General features: G+C 31.4%; 1 protein-coding gene across 3 annotated transcripts in view; it reads left to right on the top strand.

Moving 5' to 3' along the window:
* Nucleotides 1-24,412, top strand: part of LOC143232652 (CUGBP Elav-like family member 4) — a 442,146-nt gene that overhangs the window by 400,763 nt on the left and 16,971 nt on the right. For all 3 annotated transcript variants that reach the window (XM_076468313.1, XM_076468312.1, XM_076468314.1), the window contains 3 exons: nt 3,346-3,489; nt 15,284-15,419; nt 23,365-23,487. In XM_076468313.1, the coding sequence (XP_076324428.1) occupies nt 3,346-3,489; nt 15,284-15,419; nt 23,365-23,487 (403 nt within the window). The remainder of the gene's footprint in view (nt 1-3,345; nt 3,490-15,283; nt 15,420-23,364; nt 23,488-24,412) is intronic.

Genomic DNA, 24,412 nt, shown 5'->3' with positions numbered 1-24,412 from the left:
GGTGATATCCTTGCATCTCGTACGATAGTTGAGCTCAGTGGAAACTCCATTCCAGTTCAGGCCCGGTATGGCCAGGTGGTTAAGACGCTCGATTTGTAATCTGAGAGTCACGGGTTCGAATCCCCATCGCAACAAACATACTGGCTCTTAAAGCCGTGGAGGCGTTACAATGTGACGGTCAATCCCACTATTCTTTGGTAAAAGAGTATCCCAAGAATTGGCGGTGGGTGGTGAGACTCGCTGCCTTTCCTCTGGTCTTACACTGCTAGTTCCAATTTAAGAAGTTTATATTTCACGTGACTAACAACTACTATATTCGGTTTTGTAGTCAGCTGATTAAAACTCACTTGAGCAAGTAGGCCCAGCATGGCCAGGTGGGTTAAGGCGTTCGACTCGTAATCTGAAGGTCGCGGGTTCGAATCCCCGTCGCACCAAACATGTTCGCCTTTTCAGACGTAGGGGGTCATAATGTGATGGTCAATCCCACTATTCGTTGGTAAAAGAGTAGCTCAAGAGTTGGCAGTGGGTGGTGATGACTAGCTACCTTTCCCTCTAGTCTTACACTGCTACATTAGGGACGGCTATCGCAGATAGCCATTGAGTAGCTTTGTGCGAATTTCAACTAAACAAACTTGAGAAAGTAAGTTAGAAAGCATTAATACTCTCGTACAATACTCTTGACCCGGCATAGCCAGGTGATTAAGGCACTTGATTCGTAATCCGAGGGTCGCGGGTTTAAATCTCCGTTATGCCAAACAAGCTTGCCCTTTCAGCCACGGGGTGTTATGACATTTCAATAAATAAAACTAATCATTGGTAAAATAATAGCCGAAGAGTTGGCGGTGTGTGGTAATGTGTAACTGCCTTCCCTCTAGTCTTAAACTGCTAAATTAAGGATGGATGGCGCAGATAGCCCTGGTGTAGCTTTGCGCGAAATTCAAAAACAAACAAATGCAATACTCTTCGTTATGGAAAATTTAGCTTTTATATAAAATTTTCAAAATTATTGTTTGTGTTATTTATACTTCTTATATATACTTATTAAGTGAGTACTTCTTATACTTTAACGTTCATTTATTAAATTATTAAATTTCCGTTCAATGCTGAAGTAGTCACACTTTGCGAATCATTTCTAAAAACAGTTCTGTATAACATTAAAAGGACATGGTAACTGAGATAACTTAGAACAATGTATTTCAGTATTTAGGTTGCTAATCTTCATTTACAAACTAAAAGATTAGTGAAATATTATACTTAATTTTGTCGGTTGGTTTCTAAATGTACCACATTTTTTCATCCAAAACATTGTATGTGTTTTGTGTTTTTAAGTACGAGTTTCCAATCATTTCGCATATGAAGTTTAAAACTTTTTTATTCTGATGTTTCATTTTCGCATGGGAAAAATATAATTTTAACATATATGCAAACTTCGTTTTTCTTAAACTGTAAAAAAATTGAGACTAAACAGTTTGAATATATATTTTCCCAGTTGTTACTTTTTCTAAAATAAAACTTCATCACAGCGCTCCAAACGGCAAAGCAGTAAGACTGTAGGCTTATAACGCTAAAATTTGGGTTTTATTACCCGCAGTGAGAAGAGCATAAATAAACCATTGTGTAGCTTTATGCTTAAGAATAAACAAGTTTTCAGCAAGACACTTTTAGGTACTAAAACTGTTTATCTAAGGTATTTCTACGTTAAGCCTAAAAAAATATCGAAATTATTATTGAAATACCAAAAGATAAGAAAATATAAATTAGTAAATTTTCATTTCAATATTAAATTTGAAAAGGAAGAAAATAGCTTAGCCTCCTTGTAGATATTTTTTCTTTGCTCTAATTTATATGACTTAATTAATTAAAATAAGTCAATGACAGTTTGTTCCTTTACTTTACTCATCTCAGGAAATTTTTCATTAAATATAACCTTTTAATCTCAGTACTTAATTACTTAGCTTATTTAGCTAGTTCAGATGTCTTTGTGGGCTGTACAGTGTTTAACAAAATTAAAAAAAAACATGAAAACAAAATTTAAAAATGGACGTTAAGACCTTGTTAAAAGCTTTGTAATTTTCCAAAGTCAATAAGTCTCCTTTTTATGTTTGCTTAATGTCTTTTTTCATTAATTTCTAATTCCTTTAATGCAATATACTTTATTTACTTTTATTTGTTAAATTGATATAAAATATACAAATATCTAGCAAATATGATTATCCTTCATGGGAAACATTGTGAAAAATATGAGGTAACAGTTATCTGTGCGAGCCATAGCATTTTTCTTAACTGATCTATCTGTGATCATTCTTTGTCCGCCTCACCGAACTTTAACATTTTCTCAATCAAAATATATAACGTTCTTCCCGGATATCTCTTCAACGGATGAACACATTTGGAATACCTTGAACGTCCAAGCCTTAATGGTACTTGAGCTGCTTGGGATCAATCTAACTCAATATTTCTAACCAGTTTTTAGTTGTGAGTAAATATCAAAGAAAAGCTGTAGAAAACACTAACTGAACTGTTTTGAAATTAAAGTGTGATTTATAGCTCTTTGAATTAACGCGATGACTTACCACGTCACACAGTAATAGCTAGTACATATTTATTAATATATGATTGAGTGTGCGTGCGTGGTGGCATGGTAGGTGGATTTTATGGACAGTAAAATAACATTATTTTGATACAAATTAAACCCAGCGCAACATAACTAGTGTTATTGCAATGGTCTATAAAATATAATTATGTTACTAAGATGAAGTTACATGCTTCAGTGAGCTTTAATTTTATTGCACACTCACATAAAATGTAACTTCACATCTAAGGTTGTATGTGATAAAAGTAAAAGAGGCCTCAAACAAAAGAAAGCTTTTGTCAGAAATGAAATAAACATATGTTATGATGCAGTAAAAACTACCCGTTATGATGAGGTAGAATAGTGTCTCAGACAAGGGAGGGATAATATTAAATGAAATAAATACGTCTTGTAATGAAGTAAAAAAACAGCCTGAAACAAAAGAAAACTCATGTCTAAAGTAGGATGAATATCACTTACATCGAAGTAAAAAAAGCGCTTCAATTATGATAAAAGTAAAGTCTAAAATGTATTAAGCATACGTTTAAAAGAAGAAAGAACGATAGATCTTCAACCGTGACTTGAATTCAAGTTTTTTTCGTATAAAAATCATACAATCATATTAAAATATGTTCCATTTTACAGTGGTACGAGGCAAGACTTATCTTCATATCGTAAACAAGAACATACTGAGCAAACAAGTCAAAATATAGTCGCATTCTTTTTTTAAAATACTTTTACTTCTGTATTCATGATTCTTGGTGCCTTCGTAGGGTGCGTCGTCCAGCCTGGTTGTTAAATTCGCAGACACTGAAAAAGAGCGTCAGATGAGACGGATGCAGCAAATGGCAGGAAACATGGGCTTAATCAACCCATTTGTGTTTAGCCAGTTCGGAGCGTATAATGCATATGCACAGGTAAGGATAAATCAGATTTCACTTAAAACAATAGTAATTTTTTGTTTGTTTTTTTCATTTATGCTTTATCGGCTTTCACTTACAACGGATGACATTTCTGGTGAATAACTTTCAAATATCTTTAACATTCTGTATATTTAGAATAGTCTTGTACTTACAAGATATTAACATTTTCGTTTTGAGTCTTATACGCAGATTTAGCAATATTAAAAAAAGGTAAAATAATATAATACTAGATATTATTGCTTTCAAAATAAAAGGTATATTATTTGTGATGGGCTTTATACAAAAATATAAGTGTTTAGTTATTTTAGAAATTTCTGTACATAATTAATTACCACATTACTTGGTAGATTTAGAAATACATAGTAAGAAAACTGATGGTTATTATACTTGGACTGTGAATTCTAGGGTTCATGGATACAGTCCCTTGCACACTGTGCAACACTGAGGCATGGATTCGCTAAAAGAGTGAATCTCAAATCCCAATACTCATCCATACAAGATAACCTAAAATTCTGCGATGGTTACTAATCACGATCTGCCTTCCCTTTAATCAGTTAATTCAACATCAAGGCTACCCGTAGCTATCTCTTATGTAGCCTTACGTGATATTTTGTTGTAAAAAATACAACTCTTTATAACAGCCTGAAAACAGTTGTATGTTTATTTTTAAATGAAAAGTGATTATTCTTATCGTAAACAATATATATGTGTCCTTGTTAAATTACTGAAATTAAAGAAATACGATTATATATTTTTACTTTACAACTTAAATTGTTAGCCTATAACGTATTTTTGAATCTTTACTTTATATGCGGACCAAATAACATTTAGAGATAAAAGAGAAAACGATTACCATTTAGTTTCATGTAATATCCATTAGAATAAGTATATTTATGAAGAAAAAGTGACGAAGAGAAACTCGGTGGTCTCAGCATTAGCAGAGAGTATATGAGTAAACTTTACTACATCAATACAGAGCGAAACGGAGCGAGAAAGATATTCACACCGTATTATAAAGTAGAAAATATATGTGCGCTTCCTGTTAAGCTTTCTTAACTAAAATATGTAACATGGTAAAGCCATTAATCTATTTTCAACTAAAATGTTTCTAGATTTCATATCTTTTAACTTGCTTCATTTCACATTCATTAAAAAATCATTTACCCAAGAGATTCTGAAAAATTAATATTCTATACTGTTCTAATTAGGAAGAGGTTATAATTAATTCTGAAGTATAATCAGTAAAAGACAGAAACTTTCCTAAAGATAAACAACGTTGACGTATTTCAACGGGAATACTTCCGCTTCGATTCATATACTTTATATAAGTTCATCCTTTATATTTTTCATTCATTGTTGTCAACATCACAAAAAAATTAATTTGTAAGAAATGACATACTTTTATACATTTTATTAGATTTGTTAGTTGAGAGTATGAAATTGTTATTTAATTTTGTAATTATTTGGTTTCAGTCACTTACAACTATCTTTGCTAGCCGTGCAATACTTTTGAAGTATATATTATGAGCATAACAATGTCCTTTCGTATTGTTTTAGTGAACTACGAGAAATGCAGACATGCAACTCGTAAAATTTAATTGTCTGAATTATATTATTCAGTATACCTTTCTATAATATTAACAGTACTATTATTACTCACACTAATATACATTTTACTCACTCTGGCAACATTATTTTATTTTTTTATATCTAGTAATTAATACATAGAATTCTAAAGTATAATAATTGCTTTTAAAACATTAAATATCATGGAAATATGGTGAGATTTAGCGTTTTTGCTCCAAAAATACGATTACTTCAAGACTTCACCTGACAGACGAGATATGCCTTTTAGTAGCACTTTTGCATATAGAAAGGTATTAAGTTTTACTTCAACCAATTTATGAGCATGATTTTATCAAATATCTCATTATTTTGTGCACTTCACTGTTGATAGAACAAAAAGCAAATTTTGTGAATTTTAGCAGTATTTTATGTGACATACGACCATATGTTTTTATTTCTTTTATTTCCTTTAGACCGACAAAAAACAAAAGTTGGTCTTAAAGAGTTAGGTTAAAAACAGCTGGATTAATTTGCTCATTATTGTTACGTGTTTACTGTAACTTTATTCTCATCCCCTTGATAAGCTTATGTATCTAGTTTTTGAATTTCGCGCAAAGCTACACGAAGGTTATCTGCGCTAGCCGTCCCTAATTTAGCAGTGTGAGACTAGAGGAAAGGCAGTTAGTCATGACCATCCATCCCCAACTCTTAGTTTACTATTTTACCAACGAAAAGTGGGATAAACCGTAACATTATAACGCCCCATGGCTCAAAGAGTGAGCGTGTTTAATGTGATGGGGATTCGAACCCTTGACTCTCAGATTAATAGTTGAGTGCCTTAACCACTTGGTCATGCCGGGCCTTATACATCGAGTATTTTCTGAACTTTAAGAAGTCCTAACTAATTCTAATTATCTCGCACGAAGTTTACAAACACAAATTAAATAATTTATCTTCAAAGTTAAGAATTATTTCTGATTTCCACTCGCACTTCCTTTTTGATATGTTGGGTTGGAAAAGCATGGTTTATGTTGTGTATTAAAAACAAATGTAGCTTGATAAAAAAAATTTAAGAAGTACAAATAATTAGTTAAAATCGCTACAAAGGAAACTTAATTCTATGGACAAAGTTTCAACCAAACTACTTTTACTAAACTGACAATGAACTACTCGTGACGTTGGAATCATACTTTAGTCTTACAAAAATAAAAACAAAACTTAAGAATATTGGGGAATAGCTTACTTACTTGTTTGTAACTTAGATTTGTTATCCGCATTGTACGAAAATCACTGAAATATGTTAAGAAGAGTAAAGCAACAACATTAAGCCTTATTATGCTTATATGAAATACATCTCAGCATTACTAAACATAAGCTATTGTAATATTATATAAAATACAGCTCAGCATTACAAAACATAAGCTATTTTAATATTATATAATATACCTCAGCATTACTAAACATAAGCTATTGAAATATTATATGAAATACACCTCAACATTACTAAACATAAGCTATTGTAATATTATATAAAGTACAGCTCAGAATTACTAACCATAAGCTATTATAATATTATATAAAGTGCAGCTAATGTAATATTATATAAAGTACATCTCAACATTACTAAACATAATCTATTGTAATATTATATAAAGAACAGCTATTGTAATATTATATAAAGTACAGCTCAGCATTACTAAACATAAGCTATTGTAATATTATATAAAGTAAAGCTCAGCCTCACTTAACACAAGCTATTGTAATATTATATAAAGTAAAGCTCAGCCTCACTTAACACAAGCTATTGTAATATTATATAAAATACAGTTAATGTAATATTATATAAAGTACATCTCAGCCTTAATAAACATAAGCTATTGTAATATTTCCGCAAGCGATTGCGGCCCCTATGTTCCTTGATGGAATCAAATGGTAAATGAATGAATGAATTGTAATATTATATAAAGTAAAGCTCAGCCTCACTTAACACAAGCTATTGTAATATTATATAAAGTAAAGCTCAGCCTTACTTAACACAAGCCAGTGCGCTATTACAGAAATTACAAATCAGGATTACCTAACTTTAATGGTGTGATAACCTTAGAATAATTTATAACGATAGAATAGAAAATTGTTTTCCTTTATCAGGTACCCGTTTTCATGCCTATTAAGAAACGTGGAAGACGTGTACTAATTCTACTAATTGTGAATAATATCTTACCGTCTTAAAATAAGTTTCTTTTAATATTCATTACATAAGTATACTAACAGTTGTACTTACTCAAGTAACAACATTTACATTCAGTTAACAAAGCTTATGTTTGTTTAGATATAGATTGCTGCTTTGATGAGTATCGGTTGTGTTTTTTTATCAGCCCACGTAATATGACAACACGAAAAAAATCAGCAAAGGTTAATGTAGAGATTTTGTGCGTTCATACTGAATAGAATATAGGTGGGCGTTTCTACATCAACCCCCACAGCTGCTCAGATTAACAGCGTTAGTTTTCTAATGAACTTATTGAAATGAAAGGTTGTGTTTAGAAATCAAACTGTTAAGACATTTACCTCGTAATGAAATGAAGTTTTTGAAAATAATGCTAATTAAGGGAGGTTACAAAATATTCACTACATTTCATACAAACCCTATTGAAAACACAATCCTCTCCTCGCTTAAGAATATTGTTTACTCTGTATTTATCCACGTTGTAAAAATTATTTTCCCACTGAGAAACGTTTTATATATAAAGATAATGAAACTAAAAAATCCAAATCAAAACGTGTACTGGGCGAAAGTTTGAGCCTTTAATGCATTTCTTAGTGTATATCTCGCATCTTTTGTGGCAATCAAAACTTATTGGAACTCCATAATTACAAAATTAAGGAAAAACCAGAGACACTTGCACGTTTCACAAAAACTATATTTATTAACAACTATGGTTTCGCCTGATGATATCTATACTGATGAAACCATAGTCGTTAATAAATGATGTTTTTGTGAAACATACAGTTGTCTTTCTTTTTTCACTCAATTCTATGTATAATCTACTTTAAATCAAGTCTTTAATGACTAGTTAACGAACAATCTAACAAATCCTAAACTCATCTTCTCATGTCTCCTCTTGATTTGTTAAAGAAATTCTTAAGAAATCTTAATCCTTATTAATTTTTGTATTATCAAACTGTTAAAGATAGTCGTTCAAATCTCAATATTTCTCTTAGATTTTAGATTATTTGTAGGGAAGAAAAAGGAAAACAGTACCAATAGTAGTTTCCTGAAAGAAAATCCTTTGTGAAATGAAACGCTTTACAGAACGTAATATATTTGGGTAAGGAAGCACATTATAATAATAGGTACGCAAACAACGATTTATTTAGCATAAAAATAATAATGTTATTGATGGTGGAACACATTACATATTTTAATAGAATATTGTTCTGTCTTCTTCAGAATAAAGTGTACTATAGTCTAAAACCGAAATATGCTTTATCTATTTCCACTGTCGAAACGTCTTGTAGAGCAGTGGTTCTCAAACGATTTAGGCTCGTATATCACTTTTTGTTATTTTTTAAAAATTACAAATAGAAACTTAATTTTTAAAAATAGATAAAAACCGACTTAAAAAAATTCATATACTTAACATCTGCCCATTAATGCGAAGGATGCGATTGTTTTTTATGGCACCACTGAAGAATATATGGTACTATTTTTGTTAATTTGAAGAAAAAAATACTGTCGACTCTATGTAGTTCAGTCTATAATTAAGGAGAGTATTATGTGTATGTACGTGAAAAGCTCAGCTTGGGTTGACACACATTTTGTGATATTTTACATTAATTGCGTCGTTTACCATCTACATTAGCTCCATCTACCACAGTTTGAGGATCCGTATTTCAGAATACTACAAGAACTAGTGACGGCATCCAATATCGTTTTATTTTAGTTAATAATAAAAACAAGACATCTCAAATAGATTTTACGTATGATCTTTACTTGTCCTTAAGAAAAACAATGATCCTAATGATTTGATATTACTATCTCAACTTTAATGCGATTTTGAAACATAACTAAAATACTTTATAAATATATAAGTAAAATAAAATGAAACATTCATCACTTAGAAGAAATTGTTGGAAGACGTTTTTGTACAAGAAAAATAAATTATTAATACTTAAAAAAGATAAATTAATTAAGGTTTTTTTTGTTTTGTTTCTTCGGAATTAAACACAAAGCTACATAATGGCGCATCTGTGCTCTACCCACCACCGTTATCGATTATCGAAACCCAGTTTCTAGCGGTGTGAGTCCACTGACATTATGACACTAAGGAACTAATTAAGGTTTTGCAAGTTTTTAGCAACGTTCATATTTTTCTTACTTCGGTATTAGTCTTAATTATTTTGTATATTTTATTTGTAATATTATTTCATCTTAAATAACTTAGAAGAGCAATAAACCGAAACAATGTTAAAGTTTAAAAAAATCATAAGTCACTTTCAAAACCGTAGAAAATAAATAATTAATTTACTAACTATGGTGCTTAAAATTAATGGCGTTAATGTTTCAGCATTTTTCTTTGTTGTTGATTATAAATTAATAAGACAATGACTAGGCTAGCGCAATCTTCATGCCAAGAAATATTCGTGTGTATGGGGGGTCTGAAGACTGTGCTCATCTCGGAACCTAATTAGTATCTCCAATAAAAAGCATTGAACTATATAATAATGTGCGATCCATTTTCGAAACACTTTGTTAAACAGTTGCTTTATGAGATACTAACTACTTAGCACGTTCGAACACAAAACTCAAATCACCCGGTGATTAAGTCGCACTAGCAAACTGTGAACTGATAAGGTGTATTTGATGGTTTTATTGACTTTAGTTTAACTGTCATATTAAAGTCTTGTTAAGCGTAGTGTCACATTTAGGATGGATCTACCTCATACATATTTATGAACCAGCATTTGATTTTTGTTAATATCGTTTATGTCTTCCGGTAGAACGCAAAGTTACATGTCTACGTTAGTATGGAATATTCCAGTATTACTGCTAAGGAATGCTTTATTATATAATACTTGATTAATGACGTTATACGCACATTTTTATACTTTCATAATAGTACTATTTTAAAATCCAGTTGTATCGACAGTTTCTTTATTTGCTACTATGGAAACAACCAGTAACATAAACATAAAACAATAGTGTCCACTTTCCCCTTAGTTTAACTTGTTGAACTTGCTATTTTTTTATTGTATCTTTAGGGTTTGTCTTTTAAAGGAACTTAGTTTTCGTTTAGATGATATCCTACTTGATATCATCTAGCTTTACTATTTACCCTAGCTTAACTGTTTTTGCACAAGTAACATATTTTATTCAGATGTCCCGAGTTGCTGTTGGAAATATTTCTTACATCGTCCATCGACCTCAACATGACGGTCGATTTTATGCACTATTGCTCGACAGTACAATTTCCATTGCAATGGTATTCTAGAAAGGGCAGGGAGGTCAATATTAGACTCCTCATCTTAAACAGCTTACCATACCCTCTCCGCCATACGTGGATATTGACTTTCAAGACCACGTCTCGGGAGAATAAAGGTACAGAAGTCCGTGAGCTGTGTGTCACGGACTTTACAAGTACGTGATGGAATGGAATTGCAATGATTCCTGTTTCTTTTGAGATCTTTCATCTGACAACAGTCGGTGACTGGAAGCTTGTGAATTATTGGCTTTGAAATCTTTCGCCAAATTTAATGTTGTTTTTTATAATAATTTTTAAAGACACTACAGGTAAGCGAAGCTCAGATCGGAGCTTTTTATTTTGTAACTCCAAGTCTTCATTATGCTGCTGAGTCATTGCTCCAATTGGCTTGGAGTGGTTTTTTGTAACCCATGACTACACTGAACGTTCTATAGTGCGGAAATTTTGTTTCTCTGGACAATGTTCAAGGAGAACATTTAGTTTTACACAGCATTATATTATTTAATCTTTACATCTTTATAATATTAATCCTTGACGTATTCTGCTTATCTTAAAACACAAAGCTAAGCAGGCTATCTGTCCTGTACCAACCGCGTGTTTCTAAACAACGTTTTTAGTTCACAAGTCCACTGAATTGCCACTGAGCCACCGTGTTTCATACATTTGATTCTCTTTTGGATGATTTTTATTAGTTGGTTGGTCTCTTTGTTTTCATCCCGCAAGTACAACAGTGTTATTGTATTACAGCGAACTGTATGAATAAAATAACGGAAATGTTTTGCAGTTACGACTTGTAAGGTAGTATGTGTCCAGATAGTCCTACTTTGTGCTACTATACAAACAAGATGTCGTCTTGCAACATCGAAATTTCTTTTCTTTTATAATCGGTTTTACTTTATATGCACTTATTTAACAACGACACATAGAAAATTTTACTAGAATGAATCAGGCAAATTTCCTCTTGTGTTTAAAAATACTTTCTTCGAATTAAATCAATAATCAATTATACTGATAGTTCTGGATAAATTATTTAAGGACATTTCCCAGAAGTGCGTAAGGCTTAGTTTCATAAAGCATTAACGTCGAAAAACTAAGAAAAAGTTTAACAATTTCTTGTTTAACCCACATATTGTTATCATACTGATTGATAACTATAAGAAATGTTAAATAATTGTCGGAAATAATCTCTCAGACGAAGTACTAATTGCAGGTAAATAATTCACAAAGTCGTTGAAACTAGGCCTCATTGACCTGACTTGTTTGCTGCGTTGATAAACGTGCGTTCTTTTGCATACTTTAAGTACCCGAATTGCTTGCTACTTTAAAGAACATGCGTCATTTTATATACGATTAAGAGCTTGAATTGCTTGCTATGCTGATGAATGTGCGTTCGTTTACATATGTTTAAATCATGTATAGTCCATCAAAAGGCAAAACTCAAATAAAATAATTAATTAAGCTTAAACAAATGTGTATCTCTCTCATAGGTTGTATGCAGATGCATTAAGCCAGTTCTAAGTACATCACTGAATCTATTAGCATACAAGCTTACCCAATATATTTGCATACTTTTCTCTATTGGTGTTATTGTCTACATGCATGGAGTAATTATTAAGTAACTGCCCGAATGAGAGTTAGTGTATAATCTGGCAGATATGTACAAGTTGTTATTCTGGTATATATAAGTTGTTTTGAGTATTTGTTCGTCAGAACACGCATATACACCTAGGTTGCATGAAAAAGATGCGCTTTCGGTATAATCTCTTTCAAAATAGATCAACGTTTTGTTCAAATTATTTATAGGGCCTGAAATTGTTCAATTGTACAAAAATGGTTTAAAGCAAACGCATACTGCCCAAACAACATGGTACCCCCAATGTACTGCGTCAAGAATCCTGAAGCGTCATTGGAATACAGGAAAAAATTGTTCCAGGAAAGTCTGCTGGTGGATGCCGAGTGATTACCAGGTTTTGATCAGGTTTACACGTCAAGGTCAAAAGACGTTTTGCAGCGCCTTACGACAAGAATAGTATGAACATATTCATTCCAGATTATGCGTAAAAATAATGAATGGTAGACCAAACAAGCAAGGTTATTCTGCAAGAACTATCTACAAACTGATATTAGCTAAACTTTATTACTGTTACCATGTTACTTCTGGCAAGACAGCATACCAACCTACAGTTAGGACATTGGCGACATGTCATATTTTCAGAAGAATCCTGTTTTCAGCTTGTTAATATTGAAGGTAAGGTTTATGCTCGTCAATTATTTGGAGAATAGATGAGAGACTGTCTTTCCTACAGGAAGTGGTGTAGTACATGTTTGGGCAGCTATTTATCATGGTGGAAAAACCTACTATTCATATCTTCCAGAGAAACGTCAATAACACCAGTTGCAGACATCGCTTGGAGAAAATATCTGTGCCATATGCTTGGGCAAGACCTGTCAATAATTTTATGTTCTCAGGATGACAATATTATCCACAACGTACGTATTTTACAAGATTATCTCGATCAGGAGGACTTTACAAGATGGCCATGACCAGCAAAGTCTCCAGATTGTAATCCCATTGAGAACTAACTGTTAGGCAGAACTGAGCCAGAAAAATTTAATCATGAACCTTAACCAGCTACTCAAATAGAGTTGCAGCGTCTTCTAGTGTAAAGGTAGAATGAAACCACAATGATTTACATTAGTAACTTTGTCGACAGCATGCCATGTCGCCTTACAAAGGCTATTAAAGTACGAAAAGAACCATCAAAATACTAAATGTTTAGTATGGATTGATATGAAATTACAGACGCTATTTCTAGTGATATGATGCTATATTTTGTCATCATATATGTTTTGGTAATTTATAGGTGAAATACTGAATACACATCTTTCTACAGGTATCTGTTAAAACTATTTGCTTTTCTAATAAATCGTTCGTGCTATCCATAGAACCTGTCTCATTACACAAATTACATACGTAAATAGTTAATGTAACACCCATTTCTCAGTTTTACAGCCACAAAGTGTATTCGTATTTAATCTTAATAATAATGATCTTATCCTTCAGTGGCACAGCAATATGTCTGTAGACTTATGGCGCTAAACACCGGGTTTTGATACACCTGGTGGGCAGAGCACAGACATCTCTTTATGTAGCTTTGTGCTAAGCTATAAACAAACAATAATGATCTTATTTGTTACAAAGTATACAAACATTGTGATCAAGTGTGTATATTATTAGAGACACCCAATACATTAATATAAGAATAACAATATGTATTTCAGGTGTTTTTGTAAAGTGTTTAAACATTTATCACATGACAAACAATACACAAATAAAAACATATTACTACAATAGTTCTTAGAGTCACTACAAGGGTCTTACACCATTTGCTATTATTGCACGAACTGTAAAAGATGAGAGTTGTGATGTTGACAGTATTTTATATATTGTTAGAACGCTTTGCTATACGTGAATTAGACCTTCTAACTGATGTAATTTCATGTGATTTACCACTAACTTTGAACCTTGATAACATCTACTATTGTCCAAATGGTTCATTATAATAAAAGCTTCTTACCTTTTACTACCTGACATTATTTAATTTATTTTACTGTGTAGAATTTCTGTCCATAACAGTATCTGCTTAAATCTAGATGATTTATCATACACGAGGCTTCCAACTCTGACATCATTTGCTATAAATTCGTTGCTTCGTTATATTACGTTTGTATTCCTACCGACCTATGCTATTGTTTATATTGTCTGTTATCCTAGAATTGTTAAACCCTGATGTTATGTGATAAATAACTCATGGATTTTTTTATTTCTTAAACTTGAAACGTTTTTACTGCCTAAATCTGTATTCCTACTAGAAGCTTTCATCCTAGAAAATATCTTGTATTATTTCATAAATCTTTTGATCTCGACAACATTCGTTATTGTTCCAGATGAGTTACTTTATTTGAAATTTTTAACATTTGTGTCATTTGAAGTTGTTTTAGGAGCTACGATACAAAAATATTAAATTCTCTAGTTTATGTTGCTAGCTACTTGTTTATAGCATTTTTAGATTGTCAACCCAAACATTCCTACTGTAATATTGGATTTATTTCAATATGAGGTATATAAACATTAAACATGTAGCATCGCTCTGTATTTAATGTTGTCGTTCAGCTATTTGAAATCGTCAACCTAAATTCCTGCTCTTATGTTTGAGTTGTTTTTTTCAATATGAGGTTTATAAACATGATATATTTAGCACATCTCAAATATTTTTCTTGCTTGCTTAAAAATGCCTGTTATTGTTTTAAGACATTTTCAAAATTTTGAATTTTTAACATTGATAAATGCTGTTAATTTCAAAAATGTTTATCTGCATTCTCTACATAAACTACTACTTCTCAAGGTTTTCGTATTGACAACATCTGTTTCTGTTATATGTTTATGAATATTAAGTATCACATATTTTAATGAAGTGGCTTGTAGTTTTCATCTCATATGGATGTTTTAATAAACAGAATATAATCAAATTATTCTTAATTATTCAAATTAATGATACGAAGTTTAGTGAAAATTATTTTCAAAAAGTGTATATAGATTAGCATTTAGTCATGCTTATGAATTTTTGGTACATGAGATAAAAACGGTAAATGTTTTCGTTTTCACTAATCACTGTTAAAATTGCAATAAAAATCCTTTCAATTTTTGTTTAAATATGTAATAACGTTTCTCTTTACAGTTTATGCAGCAACAGGCTGCCATCATGGCTGCTGTTGCACAAGGAGGTTTCATAAATCCTATGAGTGCATTAGCAGCTACACAAGTTGGAACTGTACCAAACGGTCTCGCCAGTCCAGTAATCACTCCCACATCAGGTAACGTTCATACGATGTTCAATTAGAACACTACTAATCTTGTTTTTTAATATTTTTTAAACTTCCCATTATATTTTGTAAGTTATCACTAAAACTAAATGCAATAGTTTCAGCTACTCTTATAAACTTGAAAAAATACGTTATTTTAGAATTGAATAATATTTCACAAGTTTATAGGTATAGGCCTCAAATGCTACAAACTATATTGCATATTATTTGATAAATTGTTTAGGCAAAGTATTCATGATGAAACTTTGTGGAATGGACGGCAACTGCCTGTTGTGGAGACACAAGTGTAGAGGACGACGTTTCGAAAGTCTTCCGCCTTTCGTCTTCAAGTCAGTGTGTGTGTGCAGGTGCTGACGGTCTTTTATAGTGTGCTGGTGGATTGTGGAGAACGTGGTATGATGGTTGGATTATCACTGTTTCTGATTGGAGGAGAGATTTCCTGTAGATTCAACCAATGGCAGCCACAGGTTACTCACCTCTAATCCGGAACCTCTGTTTAGTGAAGGTTTAATGGTGTTAATATAAAATGATTCTTTGATTTTTCTTGTTTTCCAGAATTTGTCTGTAGTATCAATGATACTAGTTTTCTCTCAGTTTATTCTGTGTCCAGTTGGCGTGGCATGCTCTGCAATGGCTGAATATTGTGTTTTCATGAGTCTTGTACTATCTTTATGTCCTTTTATTCTTGTCACGAGTTTTCTTCCCGTTTTTCCTATGTATGCATCGTTTCAGGAACACGAAAGTTCATAGATGACGTTTTTGAGATTAGCATTGGTAAGTCGTTGTTTGTTTTTTTTTTTTACCAGAATGAACCTCAAGGTATTGTAGGATTTCCACCGGAGTTCTATGTTGAATTTTTTGGCTATGCTCTCCTCAATCCGCCAGAACACTATAAAAGACCGACAACACCTACACACACACTGAATTGAAGACGAAAGGCGGAAGACTTTCGAAACGTCGTCCTCTACACTTGTGTCTCCACAACAGGCAGTTGCCATCTATTCTACAAAGTTTCATATTGCACATTATCACTTATCTTTTGACGCTACTGTTTTGAAACATTCTATGATCTGTATAAAAATAGTGCATAGTGGAACGTAATTATTTATGATTTACTCTGTAAAAAAACATTTAGTGCTATATCTTATATCCAGCTTAAACGATGACTTATGTGCTGAATGGATGTTTATTGTGGACTAAAATGTGCGTTTATCATGCAATACGTTTTGTGTAGCAGCATATAGAATCCACAATAGAAATCAAAGCCACTAAGTTGGATAAACAGTAAATTTAAAGAGTCATTTAAAGTTAAAAAAAGAAAGTTGGTTGTTAATGTTTATAATTTAATCATTTACATTGTTTCAAGTCACTGTGTCGTCCTTGAATACATTTACATTGTTTCAAGTTACTAAGTCATTTTTAATACGTTTACGTTGTTTCAAGTCATCGTGCCATTCTTAAGTATATTTTAAAAACAGTCTTAACAACAGTTTGAAAATATTACTTTTATAAAATGTTAGATGTAATATTAACTAAACCTTGCAAAAGATATGACTATAGTCAGAAAAACTGAATAAAGTTCACAATTTCTTGCAATTCCTTAACGAAAACTCGTAGTTAAGAAAGTGACTTGCATCTTTATATTTTATAGACAAAAAATTAAACAACAGTAATTTATGCTTATAACCATACATTTATATTCAGTATACATTATATGCAACCAACTATTGTAATGTATGTTACACAAATACATTGACTAAAAGACGTTTGAACTTGACAAAAGTTTATAGAGATATCATATTGTTTTATCTTTTATAGGTTTACATTTCTAGATCTTCACTAAATTAAGAAATACAAAAGTGTTATAAATAGGAATAAACACTATTAATGAAAACGTAAAGAACAAAATTAAATACAGAAATGTTCGTAGAATTAAAATTAACTAATATTAAGCTAAACTTACTGGGATTGTGTTCGTTCTCCATGTTAAAAGTCACTAATCTAAAAGATATACTCTCAAATCTTCTACAGTTTGTACACAAATAGAAGAACAATTTTATGAAACACAAAAATCTACATTAAACTATTCTATGAAATAAAATATTGTTTCTTGGTATATAAATCTCCTGTGTAATTTATTACTCTTGTATATTCTAACTTTTATCTAATTTTATTCAGTTTACGTAAGAGTTGTACATAATCTGTAAAAAATCCGTAAATGTTTATCATTGTGCCTGTAGTATGTTTATGTTAGTTTGTCATTTTGTGACTCAGATTCTTAAAGATATAAATATTCATCAATTTTGGCATGTAGATATAAACTTCCTCCAGAGGGTGAAATCATAGCTTTGATCGAAAGTCAAGAACAATAAAGTTTTTTTTAAATTTTGATTTTTATTTACATTGTTATATACATATTATTTAAGATAATTACAGCTTTTGGCTACTAGACGTCAATTTTGAGTGATTAGGACTATTTTATAGCTATAATCATAGCTGATAAAAGTTAGACTGGCAAAAAAACTCTATATCTAAAGTACAAAAGTATAACAAATAGTATATCTCATCAGATCACAATGCATTATTGAACACACTTTCGGAGAATTATTAGGGACTGTTATATATGTATATATATACTTAAGTTATTATACGATTTTTGATAATATAACTTTCTCACAACCTCGCATTTTACATTTATAAAGTCAAGTTCATACCTTTCAAGAACCTTAGATACGAAATATGAATAAGGAATAGACACAATACATTGCTACGTTTCTACTACTGTTATGTAAGGTCTTATATATATCAGACTTTTTAAACGTTTCTGTTTTTCGAGTCCTTTAAAATAACTTTGTTGAGAACATTTATTCGTATAGCGCTAAACATTGTGTTTTGCATTTATTGACAGCATGTACGTAAAATAAATTAACAGAGTAGCATGTTAACACATCACACTTCATTAGTATGATATTTACAATTTAATGTAAAATTATTTGTTCATACGTAGTTCCCGGCTTCTTTCTTGCAACCAATTAAAAGAAAATGTCAAACATTTCTCTAATGAAATCACTGTTTAGCAGGATTAAATTTTTCACTCTTATATTTCTTTTCGTCGGATTAGCTTTCATTCGAATGACTTGTTTTTGATATTATCTTTACGTTATAGCACGTGTTCTCCGCGTTTATTGAATTTGGAATAATCAGTCTTACGTTTCAGTGTTTTTCTCAGCTTGATTATCTACAAACGTTTGTCAAACACTTTTCGAAAAAATAAGTTTAGTATATAGAAAAATAGTTTCTTTTTCAGATAAATTAGTAAGAAAATATTCACAAGTCTCTTTATACATAATAGCTCATCAGTACGTTTGATCACTTGTGACGCTGAAAATCGAGTTCAGATACTTACAATGAGCACTGCTTGTTTTTTTTAATTTCGCGCAAAGCTACACGAGGACTATCTGCGCTAGCCGTCCTTAATTTAGCAGTGTAAGACTAGAGATAAAGGCAGCTAGTCAGCACCACCAACAGCTAACTCTTGGGCTACTCTTTTACTAACGAATAGTAACATTATAATGCTATAATGCCCCCAACGCTGAAAGGGCGAGCATGTTTGGTGCGACAGGGATTCGAGCTCGCGACCCTCAGAGTAGGAGTTAAACGCCTTAACCTACCTGACCATACCATTTGTAATGGGTCCTGCACAGATAAATCAGTCATAAAGTTTTTTAGCAACAAAACAAACTGAGTAAAATTTGTGCGTATCTGAAACATTTTAGTTTGGACAAAATAAAAAAAAAAACTATGTTCGTTCCAGACCAAAATGATCATATTTGAAATAAGTAATGTTTAAGAAATAAATAAATACGAATTATAAAAGGTAACATTATTAGTCTCCGCTGCCAGCTACATAAAATATTATAATTATAGTAGTTCAATACTTCATAGCGGGGCCCGGCATGGCCAAGCGTGTTAAGGCGTGCGACTCGTAATCTGAGGGTCGCAGGTTCGCATCCCGGTCCCGCCAAACATGCTCGCCCTTTCAGCTGTGGGGGCGTTATAATGTGACGGTCAATCTCACTATTCGTTGGTAAAAGAGTAGCCCAAGAGTTGGCGGTGGGTGGTGATGACTAGCTGCCTTCCCTCTAGTCTTACACTGCTAAATTAGGGACGGCTAGCACAGATAGCCCTCGAGTAGCTTTGTGCGAAATTTAAAAAAAAAAAAAAACAAACTTCACAGCGTATCATCTGATAAAACTCTCGTAAGTTTATGCAAAACGTATCAAAATACAAGCTACAAACATTTAGTGTTATCAGTGTGCAGACTTAACCTACAAACTATTAATGAGGCTCAAGATATATGCTCACGTTAATTTTATTTTCATGTACATTTCAATCCTAACTTTCTCTGAGTTCAAGAATAGCCCAGAAAGTATCATTTTGACTCCTTTATCTAGAATGGAACACCTTGAAAAGGGGTAACCAAACGTAAAACTGAACATCTTAAATGGGATAACCAAACGTAAAATAGAATACCTTAAATGGAGTACCAAAATGCAAAATAGAACACCTTAAATGGGATACTAAAACTCAAAATAGAACGCCTTAAATCGAGGTAACAAAACGTAAAATAGAAGACCTTAAATAGAAGTAACAAAACATAAAATATAACATCTTAAATGGGGTAACAAAATGTAAAATAAAACACCATAAATGGGGTAACAAAATGTATTATCGCCCTATTTTTAGGTGTTTTTGTAAACAAGCAGTAAGTTTGCCCAGGGAATAAATATTTTCTATTATACAAGTGTACGTGTGTGTGTGGTATGTTTGTTATGCTTCTTTGCTTAAATCGTTTAGTGAGAATTTATTTGCTGTAAAATTATTTTAGCGGGAAAATATAGTGCCTAAAAATAGTAGAAGAAAGGTTCATGTAATATTATATGCTCAAAGAACTCCGTATTAGAGAAAGAATATTGAATACCCTTAACGTAATATAACTGATTTAGGCTGTATAAACTTAAATTGCAAAATACACAATTATTGGTAACCTATATTTGAATTTCATAAAGCATTTGATTTAGATTTCCCAATACATCAATATTATTTAAAGTACTTTATATTAAACATTAAAAGCTACAATACATCATTAAGTTTTGCGACTGTAGCTTAATATCTTAGTATCATATTTTCTATCAACATCTCTTTCTAAAGTATTCTTAGTTCAATTAAATACAATTATGTTCGCCCTTTTCTTCCTTACGTGAGGTCACTATATGACTGTTCAATATTTAATTGTTCAAGTTAAATAGACACATGCGCGCGCACATGTGTACAAGCGTTTGAAGCCTATTAACGGTGTTAATGTTTCATGTTTATAATCCAGGCATATGGCACCTCAAAGTCTTTCTTCTAGTATTTTTTCAACGTTATACTAAAAACTTACAACTTTCTTGGGTTTATTCAATAAATCAAAAGCTCGTAAAACGAATACGTTCGTGTTTTAGTTGCTATTAAAAACAAATATACGAGAAAATAAAATATCATTGCGCACAGTGTATATTGCCTGTGACTCTAGTTAAACAAACTTATAATTAGGTTTGAAACGATAAGAATTCGCAGTCGGAACTCGTGACACGTCCTTCCACAAGGATATTATCCTTCTTTTGTGCCTAAACAGAATAGAAATTGCACTATTTAGAATGCATCGTTTACTGGGTGTTTTTCATTCATGAATTGGGATACAGAAAGTCACTTTTCATTAATTACGTATTGACGATAATGGTGCAATTAAACACGTATTTGGTCCACAGGATTAATGAGTTTTACAGGAAAATAAGCTACACGAGGTATACTAAGTCCATACTTATATGCTCCATATTACTTTACTCAAATTATTCAAATAACAAGAAATATCTACTAGAACTTTGATATTTGAACATATTATGTATTTTCGTCTTTATTATCAATAATTGTGCTAATTTTTCTTTCTAACATATGGTTATTAAAATTTACTGATTGTCTTCTTTCAGTAACGCCCACCTGAAGATTCTTTAATTGCTTCTTGTAGCTTTGTTTTTGAGGCATTAAATATAGGATATCTTTACTGCTAATTACCATAAATGAATTAAAGTTGGATCACCTTTTCTTTCTCCAAAAATACTTGTAGACCTAAAAAGTTTATATATATTTTATAAACACATTCGACTTAGATGAGTTATCGTTAGTATTTGAATTTTTAATTTGTCACACTACTTAAATTTATTTATTCATTGGTTTCTGGATACTGTCTATCTTTTGACTTTAATTGTCAAAAAACAGATTAAAATGATCAGTTTTTTAAAATAGTTTTGTACAACCTACGCTTCATTTCAAACTGTATCTAGTATTAGACTTGTAAAGTTGTTTCGATGCGTGACGTGTACACAATTTAATGAAATTTCTATTATATGTTAAAACGTTATGTGTCCGCTGTATTATTAAGGTTGCTGAATAAATATTTTCACTAATTAATTATTTTTCAGTAAAGGCGACATATTCCACACACACACACAAACCTTAGAAATAACACAATTAATACTCATAAAGATACAATGAGATGTGCTTCATGAAAGAGCAAGTACATTTCAGATCGCGAGTGTTTTCATAACAGTAATATTTCTGCGGATTAACTTAAGTTTTAGAAAAACAGACGAATTTGAAGTTAACTATAGCGTATTTTACACAAAAATATGGATTAAATGCTTGCAAAATAGAAACGGTTTTTGTACTATTTTATATATTACTTCATTGCATGAAAACAATGAAATTTCAGTTGAATGAATGGACTTAGCTGATAGTAACTCTAGGTCATTTTCATACTTTTCTCTTGTGTTTGTGTGTGTGTGTATATATATATATAGTATACTAGGCTAATTTCATAGTGTTCACATTTTCTCTATTAAATGCTAAAAAAGTTTTTATTTTTATTTTCCCTTTTCTTATTTCCATCTTTCGAAGCTTTACTCAAATAAGTGGTTGAGTCTAACAACGCAAAATGCATATTTTTTCTTCATGTTCATTGGGCTTAAGATTTTGGCCTGCAGTGAAAATATATATGTATTTACTTTATATTTAAATAGTGAAATTCAACAGTTACCAACAAATATACTCTATGGTATATTCATTTGTCATTGACTTGTGCAAGCACTACAAGCTTGATTGAGTATCCGAACCTTAAACGAGAGAGTTTTAAAGAAATAACTTTACAATATATAATTTAATGTAAAAAATATAAGAGCGTGATGCAACCTTTTCCGACACCTTCTGATACATGTCGAACAGTAAACATGTTTCTACAAACGTACACTGAATTCTCACTTTGTTCAAGCAGAATGTTCAAGTACTGAGATATATATACTGGTACAAATAGAAATGTGTTTTAGTCTTGGACAAAGGTCTTGCTTACGTCTTGATTCAGAGGAACGTGAAGATTATACGAAGAAGACTTCGTATTCAAATAAGCCACAAAAAAGATTGTTTTGTTACTAATTAACATGCGTATGCGTACTTGTAAAATCACCCGTAAGAAACAAGAAGGAAGAATTATTCGTGTATGGAATAAATAATATATCATGGTGTATTAAATATGAATAGATCCTAACTTTAAACTCATGTGATATTAATACATAAACTATTACAGTTCTTAAAAAGCTATAAAATATATAGAGAATGTTAATAGATGTACGACAAAATATGTTATTAATATACCACTGCTACACCTACACATTTAGTACCTGAGTTCAAAATTAAAATGTTTTTATTTTTAGTTTGGATCTGTAAAATGTCCACTAGGTTTTAATTTGTATTCCATAGATCTATTATCTAATGCTTATAAAAAAAATTCTGTATTTTACTGTTGGAGAATTTGTTTTAAAATAATGTTTTTGTTCATTAAAAGGAGCACAGCCTATGAACGGCACCATGCCCAACATACCTTCTCCTACCCTGCCTAATTCATCTATACATCAAGTTAACGGCCAGACAGGTGAAGTATATGCAAACGGCATGCTTCATTATCCTCGTAAGTGTATAAGTGATAGTATTTAACTTTTTAATAGATAGGTAGATGTTGGAATTATTCAGTTATCACATATTGTATTTTTCACGTGTTAAATTGGATACAGGTGTTCGTCAGCGTTATTGTTATGAGAAGTCTCCGTAAAAGAATTTATGCACTGATTTTCTAAAGATGCAGGTATTTGAGGGCTTTTGTTTATTACTTCATCTTCTAGCTGTTTAAAATAATCTATACGTCTAATTATCAACAGATTAATCGATTAAAGTTAGTTTCTCATTTAACGCCTCTGTTGTAAGCTATAATATATATTTGTAATGCTACTCAATGTAATAAAACCTAACAATGTATCCTTAGTTCAACATCTACTAAATATACTTGTAAAAGTTATCTGTAACTAACAATGATACTGTATATTTTACTTAGTTTGAATTATACCTCTGAGGAGGAACTAAGTTTTCTAGAATCCCAAAAACGATATAACCGAAAACTAACTTTATTTTAAATCTAGTATGTATTTGTTTTATGAGAGTCCATTAACGTATATATTAAATTTGTAATTACAGTAAATATTATATTGATTAATGAGTAAATACAAACTATTCTGTTGTATTGAAAATCTACATTAATTGTAATTGTTCTTCTTGGTAGCCATCAAGTCTAGTTAACTTTTGAATATATATAGGAAAGCGTATTGATAATAGTATATCTCATCTCTGAACTGTTAACGTCATTCACCTATAATACTGTATATACAAGCTTGTATGACATGAAAAAACTGGAACTCAGAAATGTATGAACATCGAAATTATGTTATTAACATTTTCTTAATATATATCCTACTTGCTATTTACGATAGATATTTAATAATGATTGTGTTTTTAGTACACATTATTTTAGTAGGGAAAAGGATGTTATTTTCGACTGAATT

The sequence above is a fragment of the Tachypleus tridentatus genome, chromosome 11 (genome assembly GCF_004210375.1).
Source record: "Tachypleus tridentatus isolate NWPU-2018 chromosome 11, ASM421037v1, whole genome shotgun sequence".
In the NCBI taxonomy this organism is placed as follows: domain Eukaryota; kingdom Metazoa; phylum Arthropoda; class Merostomata; order Xiphosura; family Limulidae; genus Tachypleus; species Tachypleus tridentatus.
The sequence above is the reverse complement of the archived record's forward strand: the minus strand, read 5'-3'. Positions and strand labels throughout refer to the sequence as shown.